Raw genomic sequence first — 16,462 nt, forward strand, 5'->3', positions numbered from 1 at the left:
TTTTCATAATGTACTCACCCAGTGCCAAGCGATTTTCGAGCGATTTTCGTGTTTTTAGTAGTTTTAAAGTTGTCATAAAAGTTTAGATCCATATTTATCGATCGATTCACTGTGTGTTGCCGGAGCAGGAGTCTCTGACTATTGCTCCGGAAGCAAAACATTGCATCCGGAGCTAGTGTCCCCTTCGCTACAGGCCGTTGGAAACACGCGTCTCCTCGGAAAAATTGACCAAAAAAAAAGAACGGAGAGACAGGCGAAAGAAAAAAAGAATACAAACATGGAGTCGACGGGAACGGTTTCCGTATCCGTTTGTGCTACAGTTTTACTGCTCCCTTCGGATTCAAGATCAGACCGTGACGGTCTATAAAACATAAAAATTAAGTAAAAACTCGGGATTTCTCGTTCTGGCACTGAGGGCATTCAGAAAAAACTCGGGATAACTCGGGGCTTGGCACTGAGAGAGTTAATATTTTTATATTATAATATTATTATGAATATTATTTGTATATTATAATATTATTAGTTATTTTTTTCTTCTCATGGGTGTCTATAGTAGCCCAAAGTACTGATTGGTCACTTTTTATGAAACTTAAGCTGATGGCAGAAAGTATCTCCTACTCACACGCCTAGGCATGTAACGATTTATCGTAAATCGATTGAAATCGATTCAAACTGGTGACAATTGAATCTATTTAATAAAAAAAAAAATACAGGATGTAAGATAATTGATACAGTCATTTGCTACTGTATTGATAAGAGGATAATAAGAAGAAAATACTGGATTTGTCTGGAAACTAATTTTGTGTTCAAAAAAACGTATCGTGAACCTAGTATCGTGATTCGAATCGTTTCGTGAGTTGAGTGAGTCGTTACATGCCTACACACGCCCTATGGCCTTTCCTCTAGCGCCACCAACAGGCCAAACGTTTCTTATAGTCATCTTTTAGGCCTTTTTCTGGGCCGTTATTAGACCAATGTGTAGAGAGACAGGAAACATAGAGACCAGGGGAGTGACGTGATGCTTCTTGTGTCCTGTTGTCAGACCCCTTCCAGTGCTGCTAAACCCAGTCTACCTGAAGCAACCAGTGTGGGAAAGCCCTTTGCAGGCGTTAAGAAAGAGGTGTGTTTTCAGATTCATTTATTTTGCTTAACCCATTCAATCCGGGAACGCATCTGTGTCATTTTAGATTTTTAGGCTATAACCATTATTTTATACTTTGGCTATTCAAAAATAGCAGATATACAAGCTCATAGCGCTTTAGAGCTGCTATTTATTATTTTTTCGTAAAAGTTTGTGAAAATCTTTGAATATATATATATTTTTAAACATTTTTTAACCAAAATAATTGCTTCTGGGGGGTCCCTGGAACAAAATATTGTGAGATGGGGGTCGGCGGCCAAATGCATATAATTTTGGGTCTTATCAAATATGTTGTTCCAGGGACCCCCCCCCCCCCCCAAAATGTTGTTTCCAAATGTATTCAAAGATTTGCACAAACGTTCAAGATTTTTTCAAAAATAGCCGATCGACAAGCTTGTAGCTATGAGCTATATCTATATATAGCTATTTCTTTTTTGTTGTTCAAGTTTGTTTTATTTTATATTTTCACATACAGGTCTATAACAAAGGGCATACAAAAACGTAAATGTATGTTACCCCTCCCACCCCCCCAAAGTTCCCGCTCCGAAAGAGCCACAACCCTGGTATTTCATTGTACCATTAACACAAAGGACAATACAAACAAATAAGACACAATTGCAATGAAAATAAAACAAGTCAAAAAATTACACAGTAGAATATATATATATTATTAAAGAAAGATTTAAAATGAATTTAAAAAAAATACACAAAAAATATAATACAAAAACAAATTCAGTGGGGTCAATTTATGGGTCATTAATGTCAGCAGCATTCAGTCTCTCTATATATGTTAAAAAAGGTTGCCAGATGGTGTAAAATTTCAGAGCACACCCCCTTGTGGAGTAGCGAATTTTCTCCAAAGTCAAATGATGCATAACATCATTAACCCATGATTTGAAAGTTGGTGGGAGTTTATCTTTCCATTTAAGCATTATTTCTGCTACTATTTCTGCTATTTTTGAATAGCCAAAGTTTAAAATAATGGTTATAGCTCAAATCTAAAATGACACAGATGCATTCTCAGATTGAATGGGTTAAGCTCTCATAAAGCTTGCATTCTCTCTCCTAGGGCAGAATTTCAAGGACTCCAGTTTGGTATAAAGCCATGGACCCCCATAACTCTTGACAGTGTACAAATGGCTGCCCTATGGGACAAACATGAGTGACACATATGGCCAATCATTTTCACGATGCACAAACCCGCGCCCTCAATATTTAGAGTGATTTAGATTACACTATTTTCACAATAACCACAGGAGTTGACATACTGTATGTTTTAATGATAACAATACATTTATTTGTCATGTACTATTGTTAGTGACATAAGTCAGTAAGTCAGGGGTCTTCAACAAGGGGTCCTAGACCCCTAGGGGGTCCTCAGAATTACTGCAGGGGGCCGCCAAATCTTTGTGTGATAGGAACTTTTTTTCCCTATTCTGGGGGGAACATTTGCCAAAAATAGCTGCGCGTGTTGTGGCGGCAATTTTCGGCGAGGAGGTTTTGTGTAGAGGGAGTTCAACATATTAATAGAAAAGATACTGTGTAAACAAACAAACGAAAGACATTAATTTACACAACACTGATGATAGTGCTGTCTAATAGTGCCGTATGTAGTGGGGGTCCGCGCTTCATCTCTCTCAGCTAAGGGGTCCACGGCCTGAAAAACATTGAAGACCCCTGCAGTAAGTAAATAGTTGTAGGGGTCAATCAGAGACCTTTGCATGGGCTGAGAGGGGGATCTGTACCCTTTATCCCCCCTGATGACGGTCCTGCCAACAGATCTATAAGTCTGACCTTCAAACATCTCAATATTTATAATTAGCTTTTGTGTAGATGGGGTAAAATGAATACTATGCCAAAAATTGCTGGCAGAAGCAAAGCTCAAGTACAATGATCAAAAGGTTACAGCGTATAGGTTTTAATTGAACGTGGTTGTGTCATGTTATGCTGCATCTGCACTTGCTTATTGGAACATTTGGTAACAAGAGGAAGTCCTGTTCGCCATCTTTTGAAAGAAAAATTGCTTCCTATCATTATAATATCCAATAACAATGGAATGCTTGCCCCTGTTCCCCAGCAGATCAGTGATTGGCAGTGTATTTGGTTGATTGTGGCTGAATTCATTGGCTAAATAAATCCCATTTCTATCTATAGAGATCATCTGAAACCATACAGAAGAGAGGTCCCGACATCAGTAAAAGCACAGTCAAGGCTCCACTTTCCCCACCGACAGAGGTATGATTATTATAACTCAAGTTTCTGATTCTGCACTGAATTTGATCATTTAGTCGTTCAATGCCATGGATGTATAGTCATTCATCTTAAAGCTCATGGCTTAGAAAAATTAAAATCTCAACCGTTTGTATAGAGATTGCCGTATTTTCTTTCCAAGCACTATTGCACTTAGAACAGTAGTTCCCAAAGTTTTCTGGATCAGGGCCCATTTGAAAATCTTGAAAGCGTTTGCAGCCCACCCATCAGAGCATGTTCATTTTAATGATTAATCAATCGATTGTGTTCCGCCTCGGATCAACGGCACAAACATAGTATACTTTAAGGTCCTCTTCATCTGTATCACAATGAAATTTGTCAAGGTTTTAAAGAACTTTTTTGTTTTGTTTATATTATCTGGGGGGGCATTTATTTTTATTTTTTCATTTCCCAAGTTTATTTCACAAGTTCAAGAGTTGCTCTCCAGAAAGCATGTAGGGGACTGTGCCGTAAGTGACTAACTAAAGTTATTCCGTTTAGCCTTATAACCCACATGAGCAATATTATAGCAGAGATGCTATTCTAAATACAATAATCTACCTGCGTGTACAGAAAATGTCCTGTGTGGCTCTCGAAGCCATAATTTCCAATTCATTTTCAATGGATCTACGGTATATATTAATGTAACGTGTAGGAGGACGTAAGACCAGGGTGTTGGAGGACAGAGTCATAAAAGTCCTGTTTCTGGCTCTGGGAGTTGGCAGTAAATGTCCATTAATACAAATTCTGGGTTTTTCCTTAACTCCTCTACTCTAATTTAATAAATGTGTCTTCACAGTCTACATCTATGGCACCAGAGGGAAAGCAATGCCCGCAGTCTGCTCTCTTCCAGCTTGCTGAGGTAAATCTAGAGTCAACACATATCCAGTAGAGTTTGATTCCATACCTTCAGATGGCATGAATAAATGTTGAATTATTTTTTGTTAGATGTGCTTGGCGTCTGAAGCCTGCAAGATGGAGACTGCAGCTTCCCAGCCACAGGACACCACGTCTCCGTCCTCTGTCCAAGACGAAACAAACACAGAGGTCAAGGAAGAGGAGCAGACAGGAGACCATCCCTTGTCCCCTCAAACGTCACCCCCCTTGCCCTCCATCTCCTCTCCCTCTTCCTCCTCTACCTCGGCCGACGTCGTTACTGCGCAAACCGGCAGCCAAAATGCACGTGTCAAAAAGAAGGGCAAGAAGAAAGAGTCAAACGCCCACGATGGGAGCCCTTCAGCTAAGAAGAAAGGCGGTCAGGTGGAGTCGGACCTGGACAGCATCTTTTGCACGATTGAGGCGGTGGCCAAAGGGGCGTGGAAAGAGGCAGAGGAAAAACCCAAGAAGAGGACTCAAGTCAGTGCCGCCGCTGGGGGCTCCTCTAGCTTGCCCAAAAAGAAGAGCAAGCCCAAAGCCAAGACCCCTTCAAAGGAGAGCGAGGAAGAGATGGAGGTGGACCGTGGGCACAGCGAGCGGCTTGACTTTGCCGAGGTGGAGATGAAGGAGGAGACGATGCCTGTCTTCCCAGAGAAAGACGGGGACGAAGCAGAGACTAAAAGCACAGAAGCTCAGGGCAGCGTGGGGGAGCATGACGACCCCTCCAGCCCTCTGCAGCACGAGAAACTCGATGAGGAAGAGAAGGAGCGGATGAAGGACGACCAGGTTGATGCAGAGGCCCGCGGGTCCAGGAAGTCAGAGAGAAGCTGCAAAGGGGCCTTGTACAAGACCCTGGTCTCTGAAGGAATGCTGACATCTCTGAGAGCCAACATAGACCGAGGTAACCCATATCTAGAGTCAGCCACGTAAACCCTCGCGTCACTATTCTGGAGCGAATATTATGCAAATAATTGCAGATCTACAAGCTCACAATATGTCCAAACATGTTGCAAAGCAACGCGTTGTGAGCTTGTATTTTTAGTGAAGAGATTTGGTGTAAAGGTAAAGAAAAAAGGAGTGAATCAAGTATGGAGCCCTGGGGGATCCCGGTCAACTAAGTATATACAGTAGGGGTTTAATGGTTTAAGGCAAATCAGTGAACAAATTGTGAGCTAGGTTGGCTATAATTAATGTAAATACCAGTAATCTGCAAGGTTATTGTTCTACACCTTCTAGGTAAAAGAGGCCGTGGATCTGATGATGGAAACTGGACTGATGACAACTGGGCTGTTTCTCAGGTGGGGCCGAGTAACCCCAAGAAACTGAAAAAGTCCAAGTCCAAAGATGAGTCTACGCAGGGGTCAGTATTTTGTCTTATTATTTTGCACAGTTTAATAAACATTATTTTGGCATTTCTGCTTTTTTTTTAGACTAGGGGTTGAAGCAGGGATGTTGTGAATAATGTGGTTGATGCAGTATCTGGCTACTGCCAATGAGCTCTTGAAAAATATAATTTACATGTAAATAATATCTATCATGTAGTGATATTTAAAACTCACCTTTTACACTTTTTTTTATTTTTTTTAGTAATTGTATTGCATTTTAGCATTTTATTATGTGCAAATAAATCAAGCGCTCAACTTGAAACGCCTATTTTCAGCCTTGGAAAACTGGAGGAAGAGTTTGAGAAGAAGTTCAACAGTCTGCCTCAGTACAGTCCGATGACATTTGATAAGAAGAACTTATCTGCTGTTGCAAAGAAGAAGAAACCGGACATCTCCACAACACAGGAGGAAGCGCCCAAAACTGGCAAAGGTAAGAACCAACTTACTTGAACCGTTGTTTAGTGGACAAATATAAAGTTACAATCTGGGACTTATTGGTATTTTTTTAGACACATATGGGTATTTCAGGACGTGTCCAAATCCACCATTACTTTGCCGGGTGAAACAACACAGCTATCACTATTGGGATTGCATGACGGAATGTATTCATTGTTACATTTCATGGTTTGTTTTGTCCTAGCGCAAAACTATTGGTTAAGACTTGTAGAGCAGGGAACTGCAGCAACAACCACCATCATATGAGAAATGAAGATGGGACCCCGGGCCCGAAATATTCAGAGAGTTCCGCCTATAATCTAGCAAAAATAGGGACGCCACTTTGAAAGTGGTTTAATGAAGTAGCCATCTGCTAAATTGAAGTAAATACAATCATGTGGGGAACAATGGGGGCACATAATCAGTTTTTTGGGATAGTTTGCAATAAAACATAGGTATTATAACCAACATCATTCTCAAATTTCAAACAACACAATGGCCATTGGTAATCAATACCAGCGCAATAGCATCAGCAAACAATGACATATTTCACGATTTTAAGTAGATTTAAGTAATAAGTACTACTAGCATCAGGTAACCGCAAATGTTCCCTAACTCAACTGATGGACGCTTGAGGATTATTAGTCCAGACATCGGCAGACAGTCTTTATGGACATTCTTTAAAGTGTAGTTGGTTGGCATAAAAATAGCATACAACCACAAAATATCCAACAATGAATCACCCGTTCTTTTCTATGATTTCTATGCACCAAGTTGACCCTAAAAGAACATGCCGGAAGATTGATACATCACTGTAATCAGAAGAATAGTATGTTGATTCAAAACAACTAGGACATCTGCAGTGCTTGGAGGAGGTATTCCTACTCTCCACTTGGACTGGATTTGGCACTATATGCGCCGCCATCTTTATTGTAGTTTGGACATTATTGCAATTACCTATCTCCGCCAGGAGAGAGGTAATATACAGATTGTAGCTTTAATGAATGAAATAATTCCTTCCTATCATCCCATCTGTGGCCTGCTCTACTCATTAAATGTAGTGTTGCATTTTTCATGACTTGTGTTATTCAGAACATTCTTTGTTAAATCCAAGGCACTTTGACATCATAACATGGCACTCCCATGCTCTTTTTTTCTTTCTTTGTTTGTTTATTTTTTGTTATATCAGGGTCATCTCCATCTCAGAAAAAGACATCATTCCACAAGATTGTTAGGAAGCATAAAGTCAAAAAGGAGAAACCAAGTGCTGTGGATAAAGGTGAACTAGACTATTGATGTGATGATTGTATTTTAGTATGTAAGGATGTGAATTCAAGACGATTTAATGTGCTTTCAAGTGCCACTAACTGATTGTACTTAATGTTCTCTTTATTCCATGTTATTATTTCCAAATGTTTTCTAACAGATTTAACACAAAAACAAACAAAACACCATTTCCATCAAGTTGACCAATGAGTGTAAATGAGTTCTTACTTTTTGCCTAACCTCATTGCGTAGTTTCTTTTTAAATCACAAATATTATTCATATAAATAGGGATTTGAATTCTTAATTAAGACCTATTTATTCAGCTTTGTGCATTCAGTGTTTTTTGCGTGATAATATCAAATGTATAACTGCATGAACACAGATTTTTATTACTGAGAACATTTTAAATAGCTTATTGCGCCATTGATGTGCATTTCCATACACTGTATGAACATTTACCATAACTAACAGAACAATAAGCTCTTTGGAGAGTGTACAGTAGTGCTGTGTAGAGAAGAAGAAATCCCCAACTCATCTCAAGCCAGAGCACCATTGTGATTTAACCTTTTCTCCATAGTAGTGGTGCAGAGTGATTCCACCATGCCGGATACTGCTTCCAAAGCCAAATCATGTGCCCCCATTGCCACAATGTGCCCAGATGCCCAGGTTGCCACTAGTATAGAGATGCTAGTGGGCAGCCAGAAGCGAAAGGCGAGGAAGAGCAAGATCACCCATCTGGTGCGCACAGCTGACGGCAGTGTGTCCCCAGTTGAGGGTGAGTAAAAAAATGTTTGTATGTAGTTGGTTAGTTAGTTTATTTGATAATTAACCCACAAACTCATAAATTGCAAATAACCCTCAACTCCTACAACATGTTGTTGTATCCTCATTCAAATAATCTATGGACATTTCTGGAAAACTATATCTGAAATTCAACATCCCATTGAAAATAGCTCATTCCATTCTCTGCTTGTTAGAGAGCGAGTTTGAGTCTCATGTAGGCTGATGAAGTTATGTAAAGAATAAAAGCCTTTTATTTATTGATTCCTTTTACAGAAGACAAAATTAGGGACCTAAACCAGGAACAGGATGAGAAGCCATTACCCCAAAAGAATTTATGCAAAGAAAAGGGGTGCTATAGTACCCCCAGACCAGAGGAGGCAGACAGAAGCACTGTACCACAAGAGTTGCCTGCTTTCTTCAGCTTGGCTGCACTGGCTGAGGTTGCAGCCATGGAAAACGTTCACAGGTAGGTTGTCTCCCAAGTGTCAGTGTACATTGAAAATCCTATTAATAGTTTTCTACATTATCCATTATTAACCACTTAAACCACACTTTGTTGACCAAGGTCCCCAAGGCGTCTATACTTGGTTCCCTTGGTTCATATCGCAATGCATCACGCTGCGATGAGTTGTGAGCTTGTAGATGTGAATGTTTGCCTATTATGTCATGCCCAGAATAGGGCTAGTGTTTGTGTGGTTAAACATGTAACTTCTATTGGCACTTTTGTAAACTTGTAGCTTGTATATTCATTTGTATTATCATTTTGACCCATTTCATAAATTGATACAAGAGATGAGCAACAATAAATGTAAAGAAGGCAATTCAGAAATACGATTATGGTAGCTTGTAGGCAATTCAGAAATATAAATGTTGCTGACAAGCTAAGAGTTGCTATCGCTGAGACTATCCAACATGGCTAATTGATTCCCTGTTGCGGTGGTCCTGTAATGATTACAGTGTTGCTTGGTTGATCTTTATATTAAGCAAGATATAGGAAAATAACTGGCTAGTTTTGCTGTTCACCTTAATTCTCTCCTTTAGCGCCACCCTTAGGCCAAAACATCCACTTGCACACAAGATATCTCAAAATCGAATGGCCAGATTGCCATGAACTTTAGCAATGGATTTGCGCAAGGCCAGGTTGGTCATAGGCCAGGGAAGAACTGATTAACATGTTGTATGGCCAAAAGGGGGCATGGCTGTGGACATGGCCAAGCACAAAAAGGCACATCAATTCCAAACAGATTCATGTAACGTCAAGCAACTTTGTGGAAAGGTTGGTCACGGGCCAATGAAAAACTGATTGACTTTACGTGGTGATTGGCCAAAAGGGGCGTAACTTGCACAAACAGGCACATACGTAATGAATGTTTTATGTTAACACCATGCAATTCTGTGGAAAGATTGACCTTGAATTGATTAAAAGCTGATTCACACTAATTGCTACTTGACCTCCCTGATTTTTATTACATATGCTATAGACTAGCATAGAAAAGTGTAGACCACTTTTCACATAGTAAATTAATGAATGCATTACTCTAATACAGCGGTTCCCAAACTTTTTAGGCAATGCACCCCCTTCTACAGTCTTCTTCTAGAGTAGTGGTGTTCAACGTTTAAGGAGGACCCCTTAGCTGAGAGAGAGATGAAGCAGGGACCCCCACTACATATTGCATAAAATTGCACCCCAACAATTTATGGACAAGCTGCCTCCTTGCCTAGGTCTGTGTTCTGTTGAGCACATTTACTGTACTAGTCTTAGGCTATGTTCACACCAAACGCTGTCTAGAGCATCTTTTCTGTTGAAAATGAAAACAAACAAAAAGGAGTGGGAAGGGCGGGTGCCAGTTGCGTGAGTCAGTGACCGAAACAAACTTCAATGTAACTCTATGCAACTTACCGAATATTGAAACTAGTGTGGATGTGGAAGTAATCAAGATCGAGCAACTGTATGGCATATTTATCACCTAAAATGTATTGGTATTTGATATACATTCAGAGACAAGCACCAAGGTCTGTGTTTAAGCTCTGCTGCTGAACAACGGCTGCTTGCTTTTTTGTTTCATCATTTCCATTTTCACTTGTTTATCCTGTATAAGTTCTCTCTGATTGAAAAATGTGTTTGCTGTTTACTAAACAGCTGGTGAGTTGGGAGACTGCTGTTACTGTTAACAAACACTCTTGAGAGTACTATCAGAATATAAAGCCATTTAACACGTATTTTACTAATGATAGATCGTATGAAATGTCTTAATGTTTTTTTACCTTTTTCAATGAAAGACATTTGTTTTAGATTTCAATGAGAGACATTTTGTTATATCTCCTGTAAGTCATAAAATAATCCCTTATACATCACAAACCTACACTGTATCTCCTTTTAAACATGAACACTTATTCAATACTGTTTCCCCAACCTCGTGTCTTCTCCTTCCCTGTCGTTTCAGAGGCCAGCGGGGCATGGCTGAGAGTCAGAAGAAGGACCTAGCCCAGACTCCAGTCCTCATATCCTGCGCTGACCAGTGAAACGCTGCTCCGCTGCTGTCATGAGAAGCTAAAAACATGGACGCTAGCACCCGAGCTTCATGTTCTTTGATGTCCTAGCCCTGTGCCGAAAGGGCGACTGAACAGGAATCTTTGGACAGACTCCACCTCCCCCTGTGGTGAATTAGCTTGAGCTCTGGTCCGTGGGGGAGAGAGGTTCTCCTTCCACTGCCCCCCCCTGCCATCTCAGTGTTCTCTTATAGCCTTCCTTTTGTAGGAGGAGGGTGCCTTTCTGATTTCCTCTCTTCCCTTTAGACGCTCCGACAGTAGGACCTGTGGAAGAACCAAGCTGTACCCCCCAGTGCATGGCTTCCCTTATAGAGATGGTCGTCATGGGTTTTCGTGTACCCTTTCTTTCTTTATTTCCCCCAGTTAGAGGCCATTTTAAAGGTCAGGTCTTGCAAAAATTTGCATTTTAACACAGCATTTGTTTTATACAAAAACACAGCTTTTTGGTCACCTTTTTACCTCACACACCTGCTGAAAGATTTCCCTCCACCTCCTGTAGAATACCTCTATGTTTGGATGGCTCTTGTGACTCCCTTCTGCTCCTTCCAGCTTCAACCCAAACAGAACTAACCAGGGTAAATTATCATGACAGACAGGCTTCCATCACCTACAACCTGCTTGGTGTTTTTGTGAAGTACATTTTCTGGGTGTACACATACTATGAAGGAATAATGGTCAAGTACTTGATGTGTACCTTGACGTTCCTCTTATGTTAGGAAGTGCTACTGTATAAATGTAATGTGGTAACTGCATTGTAATCCGTATATAGGATGTTTAAGAGTAGGCCTTTTAAACCCCTCACATTTGCACCACAGGTGACCATAGCTGAGGGAAACGTTTTTTTTTGTTTTGTTATTTCTTTGTAGTTAATTTACAATCTCTCAGTATCAGGTGGTAGGTCCACGTTAAAACCATTAATTTTGGTAGACGAGTAGTGTGTGAAAAATGATGGTTTGCTATAGCCTTAACCCTCCTACCTAAACCTTCATACTACCACAAAGCCTGTAGCCCACTTTTGCTCAAAGCCGAAATCCAGGATTTCCACTATTTCTCTGATCTTCCCCCACAGCAACAAAAACTTTTTTGGATTCTCTCTACAAACAAGGTATATCAGCCATTGCCGCTCATGTGCCGTCAACTCGGCAGTAAACTGTTCCCACCCTTGTAAAAATGGCATCCTCGGACCAGGTAATTTTACTTTAAATGTTTGTATGTTTTGTCATGAAATTAGGCAATAACATCGGTTATGGTGTTGTAAATATTGTGACTTCACAGTAAGCGTAGCCTGATGTGTGTGCTGCTATTGCCACTTCCTGTGTTCAGCTAAGAGTTCCTTGCTTTTGTCTTATCCGGTCAAAAATTTCAATAGCTGTATATATATGGAGTATCTCCAACCATGGTTAAGATGCCTATTGGCATTATGTAACCTTTTCCATGGTCCAAATGGATTAAATAGCTATTTATTAATGGAGACAAATCCCACATTGGAGCTTTAATGCCATCAAACACACAATACTTCAAACTATTCCTAAAAATTTTTGAATGCTGAAATGCAGTTTGTGTCAATACTTGATATTGCAGTTTGAGTAGCATTTAGAAAGGCTATTCCAATTAGTGCTATCTCTTTCCTTATTTTTTGTTCTTAACACGAACTGCACTAATTTGTAGCTTGCGTATAGAGGTGTTTGTTTGAATAATGATGCCTAATTATGCCTCTTCTTCACTTACTCTGGTTTAGCCATTCTGAAGCCTATCAGACTCAGTTAGCAGCATCATGTTAAGGCCACAGACTTTGACTTAGAATATATCATGGAAATGTTTAATTCAGTTTTATTAGTTAGAGGTCCTACGTTAATATGTGAAGTAGCGATTTTTAGGGCGAATTTTTTTTTCTTGTTCTCTGAAATGTTGACTCAAGGGACAGGAGTTGAGCTTCTTATTTTTAAGAACTGGTGTTATTTGGTAAGCTGGTTAGCTCACAAACCGAAGCCTATTATAAGAGGCTACCCACAGACAGACTGAATAGGACTAGTGGTGACAGGTATTAATCAAGTGCCCCTTAACGTTTTTCCATTAGCCTTTGGGATTTAATTGACAAGTAATTGTCCACTCATTGGCAATCACAATTCAACGGTTTGCTGATATTTAGATGCAAAGGCATCCCTTCTTGCTTCTTCTTTTGTCATTATAAGTTCAGAGTCATTCCGTTTTCCAATTATCTCTTGTCTGTACTTCTGTTTACAGTGTGTGAACAGTAGTTCTGAGGAAAAGGACATGCGTGTCCATGATTAAGCTACCTTTGTTGTCTTCCCATGGGTTGGAATTAGTTTGAATAGCTGCTGCAGGCTACAACCTGTGAGTGACAGCTTTGTATCACAGGTTAGTTTCTGTGTTTAGAGTCCCAGCCACAATTTGCTTTTCCATGGAAGTTACCATCATGCTACAAATATCCTTTTGTTGCTTTATCTAACACAGCCTGATCAACCAATCAATCAGTCATGTTGTAGGTTTTTTGTTTGTCTTTTTTTTCATTTTTTTTGTTCATGTTTGATTCCTCTTCTCTTATCAGTTATGTTCTAAGCATTACTGATAATCTTCTTCTTTTTTTTCCATTTTCTTTTTTTAATTAGGTAGGATTTCCTCTTTCTTTGTTAACTTAAGTGGTTATTTTCCTGAGGTCAAGTTTACTGGATTAAGACTGTTGTCTAATAGAACAAGCTCATACAAAAATGAATGCATCTATGCTTAACTGTTAAGCAAATAGGCACTGAGATAAAATGCACCGCTTCTAGTTAAGGATTGTCACTTCACCTTTAGAGGTGTGCGTTTGATTGCGACTGCATCGTGATATTGGAGTTATGTGTTGGGTGGGTTTTTCCCGACTCAAACAGACAGAAGCAAAACAAAACAAGAGAACGAGTAAAACAAAAAGGGTCAGAGATGCCCTTTTCCTCTTGAGATAATTATATTTAGCCTTAGCCAAGGCATTGTTACATGGTTTAAGAATATATTCTGCTAATTTAGGCTCTTGTGTGCAAATAGTGCACAACATGCATTGATGCAGTAATTAATTGAATTGGACCTTAAATGCTAACAAATTTATCTGCAACAAAGTGTTTCCCACTGACGTTTAAGGAAACAAATTATGCTTTAAGATAATCCTAATAGTATATATATTTTTCAGATATGAGAGTAAGTTACATTAAGGATAACTTCATCAAAGCAGTAAACTGTATAGTTCTTCCACTGTTGGACATCGATGTAATTCTTTGCAGAGACAAAGAAATTGTCTTCCCCCAAAAAGATAAATATATTTGCTTATAGCAAGTGAGTTTATTGACAGTTGCCAAAGAAAAGGGAAAGTCATTGTCAAATGGAAATTCTGTTAAAAGAAAGCTAGCTTAACGGTTGCACTGCATTTTATAGGTGTACAAATCTTCAGGTAACATGTATGATATCAGCACAACTAATCCTATGTACCGACGTAGTGGGGTTCTTCTCTTGGTGTTTGAAGGGAACCCAGAGTTTGAGCGTGCAACAAAAGGGCACCTCTCAATGGCTCTTTTGATATACAGTATTTGCACCTTATGATCCAAACCAAAATGATCATGATCTTAAAAGAAAATATATAATTTTTACCCCATCAATGGAATTATGCATTTTAACAACTATACCTATATACGAGTCCAGTCAATAACAAACACATCTACAAAACAGCCATATTATACTGTAATTTCACACTCCCCTCACTTTTTCTATCTAGAAAATGCCTCTATAAAGTTGAAATTCCTATATTAGTTACCTAAATGACTATAAATAATTCCCTTTTGTGCTAGTACTGTCTGTTGAATGTAATCATTTTGTACCTGTATTTTTCTAATTCCAATTCAGTCTTGATTGTACTGTATGTATGTGATGGTATACTGTTCCCAGGTGCATAGTTCGCTACTACCAACAGTTTTCGTAACAAGATGGCTGCTGTGTTGCGAACTCATTGGAATTGTGTGGTGTTAAGTCCAAAGGACTTAATTTGTGAGCAAACAGAGTGGTGGTTGAGAGATTCTTGTATTTTTAATGATGGGACAATAACTCTTCCCCAGATCTTTCTTTTCCCCCCTTTTCTTTGCAGTAGAATTGAGACGCTGTTCAGGACAGTAAAACCAGGGACACTCCTGCAATGTAATAGAATTGAATGCTTGGTTTTCAACTTATTTATTACAATCCATTTTTTATAGTTGTAGGCAAATACAATTAAATATAAAACTGAATATGCATCCATTCATACATAAATCTGCATTACATTATCTAATAGCTACCCTTTACTGGAATGTAGATTGTGGCTTCATGTTTTTGTGAAGAGGTTATGCCAGATCTTTAAGTCTATTTCCTCTGATAGTTTGTACAACATGTGCTCACTAAATTATGTTAATATTTAGTATCATGACATGTTTTTTTGATTGTTACAGCCCACTTGTTAATTGCAGCCTTGCCTTACTGGAACCCCCGCTTTGAGAGGGATCCCTTAGCCATCTCCCTCTGCCACCCACCTCACCCCAGAACTCCTATGTCATAACACTGTTTGCTGATGCAACTATTATTCCTTTTACACTTTCTGCTGACGCAACTATTACTCCTTGAACACCTATTAAAATAACCTAATTATATTAAATCTGTGGAACTCTGAAATCTTTTTTTGTTTGTTGCTCTAGCTATGTTGATTGGTCCATCTGCCCAACACTTACTTACAGGCTGGATTGCCATGGAATTTGCTGTGACCCCCAGGCCTTACCAATAGAGCCACCATTAGGCCAAATATTCCAATTGCAAGATATCTCAAAATGAAAGGAGTGAATTACCATGAAACCTGCTGAGCACATTCATGCCCCCTGGAGGATGAACCCTGACCAAATGAGTGACCCCATTGTCTTTCCTCCAGCGTCACACTCGCCTTTGAATCGCAAGGTTCTTTGTTTGATCCTGGGCACTGCCAACTCATTATATATGAGTAAAACAGCTTGGATAACTAAGATGTGCAGTAAGGGAGCTGGCTGTATTGTAGGTTTGGAGCTCTACCTCAGCACTCCAACTCCCAGGGGTCTAGTGCCTTGTAAAGGGGTTATAGGTATAGACGCCCTCATTGCTCAGCTGATGCCAACAATAAGCCACTCGTCTCCAACCTACTTCCTTGTCTCATAATCTAATAGACAGCTTTCCCCTAGCAACCGTTTCTGGTTGGGTGTTAGCAATAGCGCAGCTTAGTTATGATGTTTCTCTCAGGATGAAATCAAGGCTTGTAAATGGAACTACATATGCACACTGCAAGGTGCAAACATTTTGGTACAGAAACATGAACTTGGAGAGAGTCATCTGTTCAGGCATAAGTGTGACAAGGACAACGTCGCCTCATATTCAGTGCTGTGGAGCAGTACAGGACTTTCAAGGCTGGTGTACACTATCACTATAGGCTATACAATACATTCAGTATTCTATCTTTGTGCAGTTGACCAGCATGGCATGCAAGAGAGTACTGCTGTACTGCATATACAGCATTATTGCCTATTGGAGCCACATATGAGGTTAGAGTGAATTTGGAATACAACACAGTCACAAGTTGTTAGTGTGTCGGGTACAATGCAGTGCTCGTCCAACAAAAACCCTCTAAAAGAAGGGCAGAGCTGTTGTTCCTAGGAGGCTCAGGTGGTCCTTAATGTATGCAATAGGCTGCTGCAGATGTTCTGCCAGTTTGTAGTAGCCAGTGTTCTCTTTGCTGTAGTA

General features: G+C 39.7%; 1 protein-coding gene across 9 annotated transcripts in view; it reads left to right on the forward strand.

The window, feature by feature from the left end:
- Positions 1–15,350, forward strand: part of bbx (BBX high mobility group box domain containing) — a 32,024-nt gene extending 16,674 nt beyond the window's left edge. For 7 of the 9 annotated variants that reach the window (XM_080436376.1, XM_080436379.1, XM_080436377.1 and 4 more), the window contains 10 exons: positions 1,043–1,120; positions 3,296–3,376; positions 4,191–4,253; positions 4,340–5,168; positions 5,504–5,627; positions 5,928–6,082; positions 7,277–7,366; positions 7,932–8,129; positions 8,411–8,603; positions 10,582–15,350. In XM_080436376.1, the coding sequence (XP_080292502.1) occupies positions 1,043–1,120; positions 3,296–3,376; positions 4,191–4,253; positions 4,340–5,168; positions 5,504–5,627; positions 5,928–6,082; positions 7,277–7,366; positions 7,932–8,129; positions 8,411–8,603; positions 10,582–10,660 (1,890 nt within the window). In that variant the 3' untranslated portion in view covers positions 10,661–15,350. The remainder of the gene's footprint in view (positions 1–1,042; positions 1,121–3,295; positions 3,377–4,190; positions 4,254–4,339; positions 5,169–5,503; positions 5,628–5,927; positions 6,083–7,276; positions 7,367–7,931; positions 8,130–8,410; positions 8,604–10,581) is intronic. The other 2 variants (XM_080436382.1, XM_080436383.1) reach the window with 1 other exon arrangement.
- The last annotated feature ends 1,112 nt before the right edge of the window (positions 15,351–16,462 follow it).

This window comes from Gymnoscopelus braueri (assembly GCF_963280865.1).
Source record: "Gymnoscopelus braueri genome assembly, chromosome: 8".
In the NCBI taxonomy this organism is placed as follows: Eukaryota; Metazoa; Chordata; class Actinopteri; order Myctophiformes; family Myctophidae; genus Gymnoscopelus; species Gymnoscopelus braueri.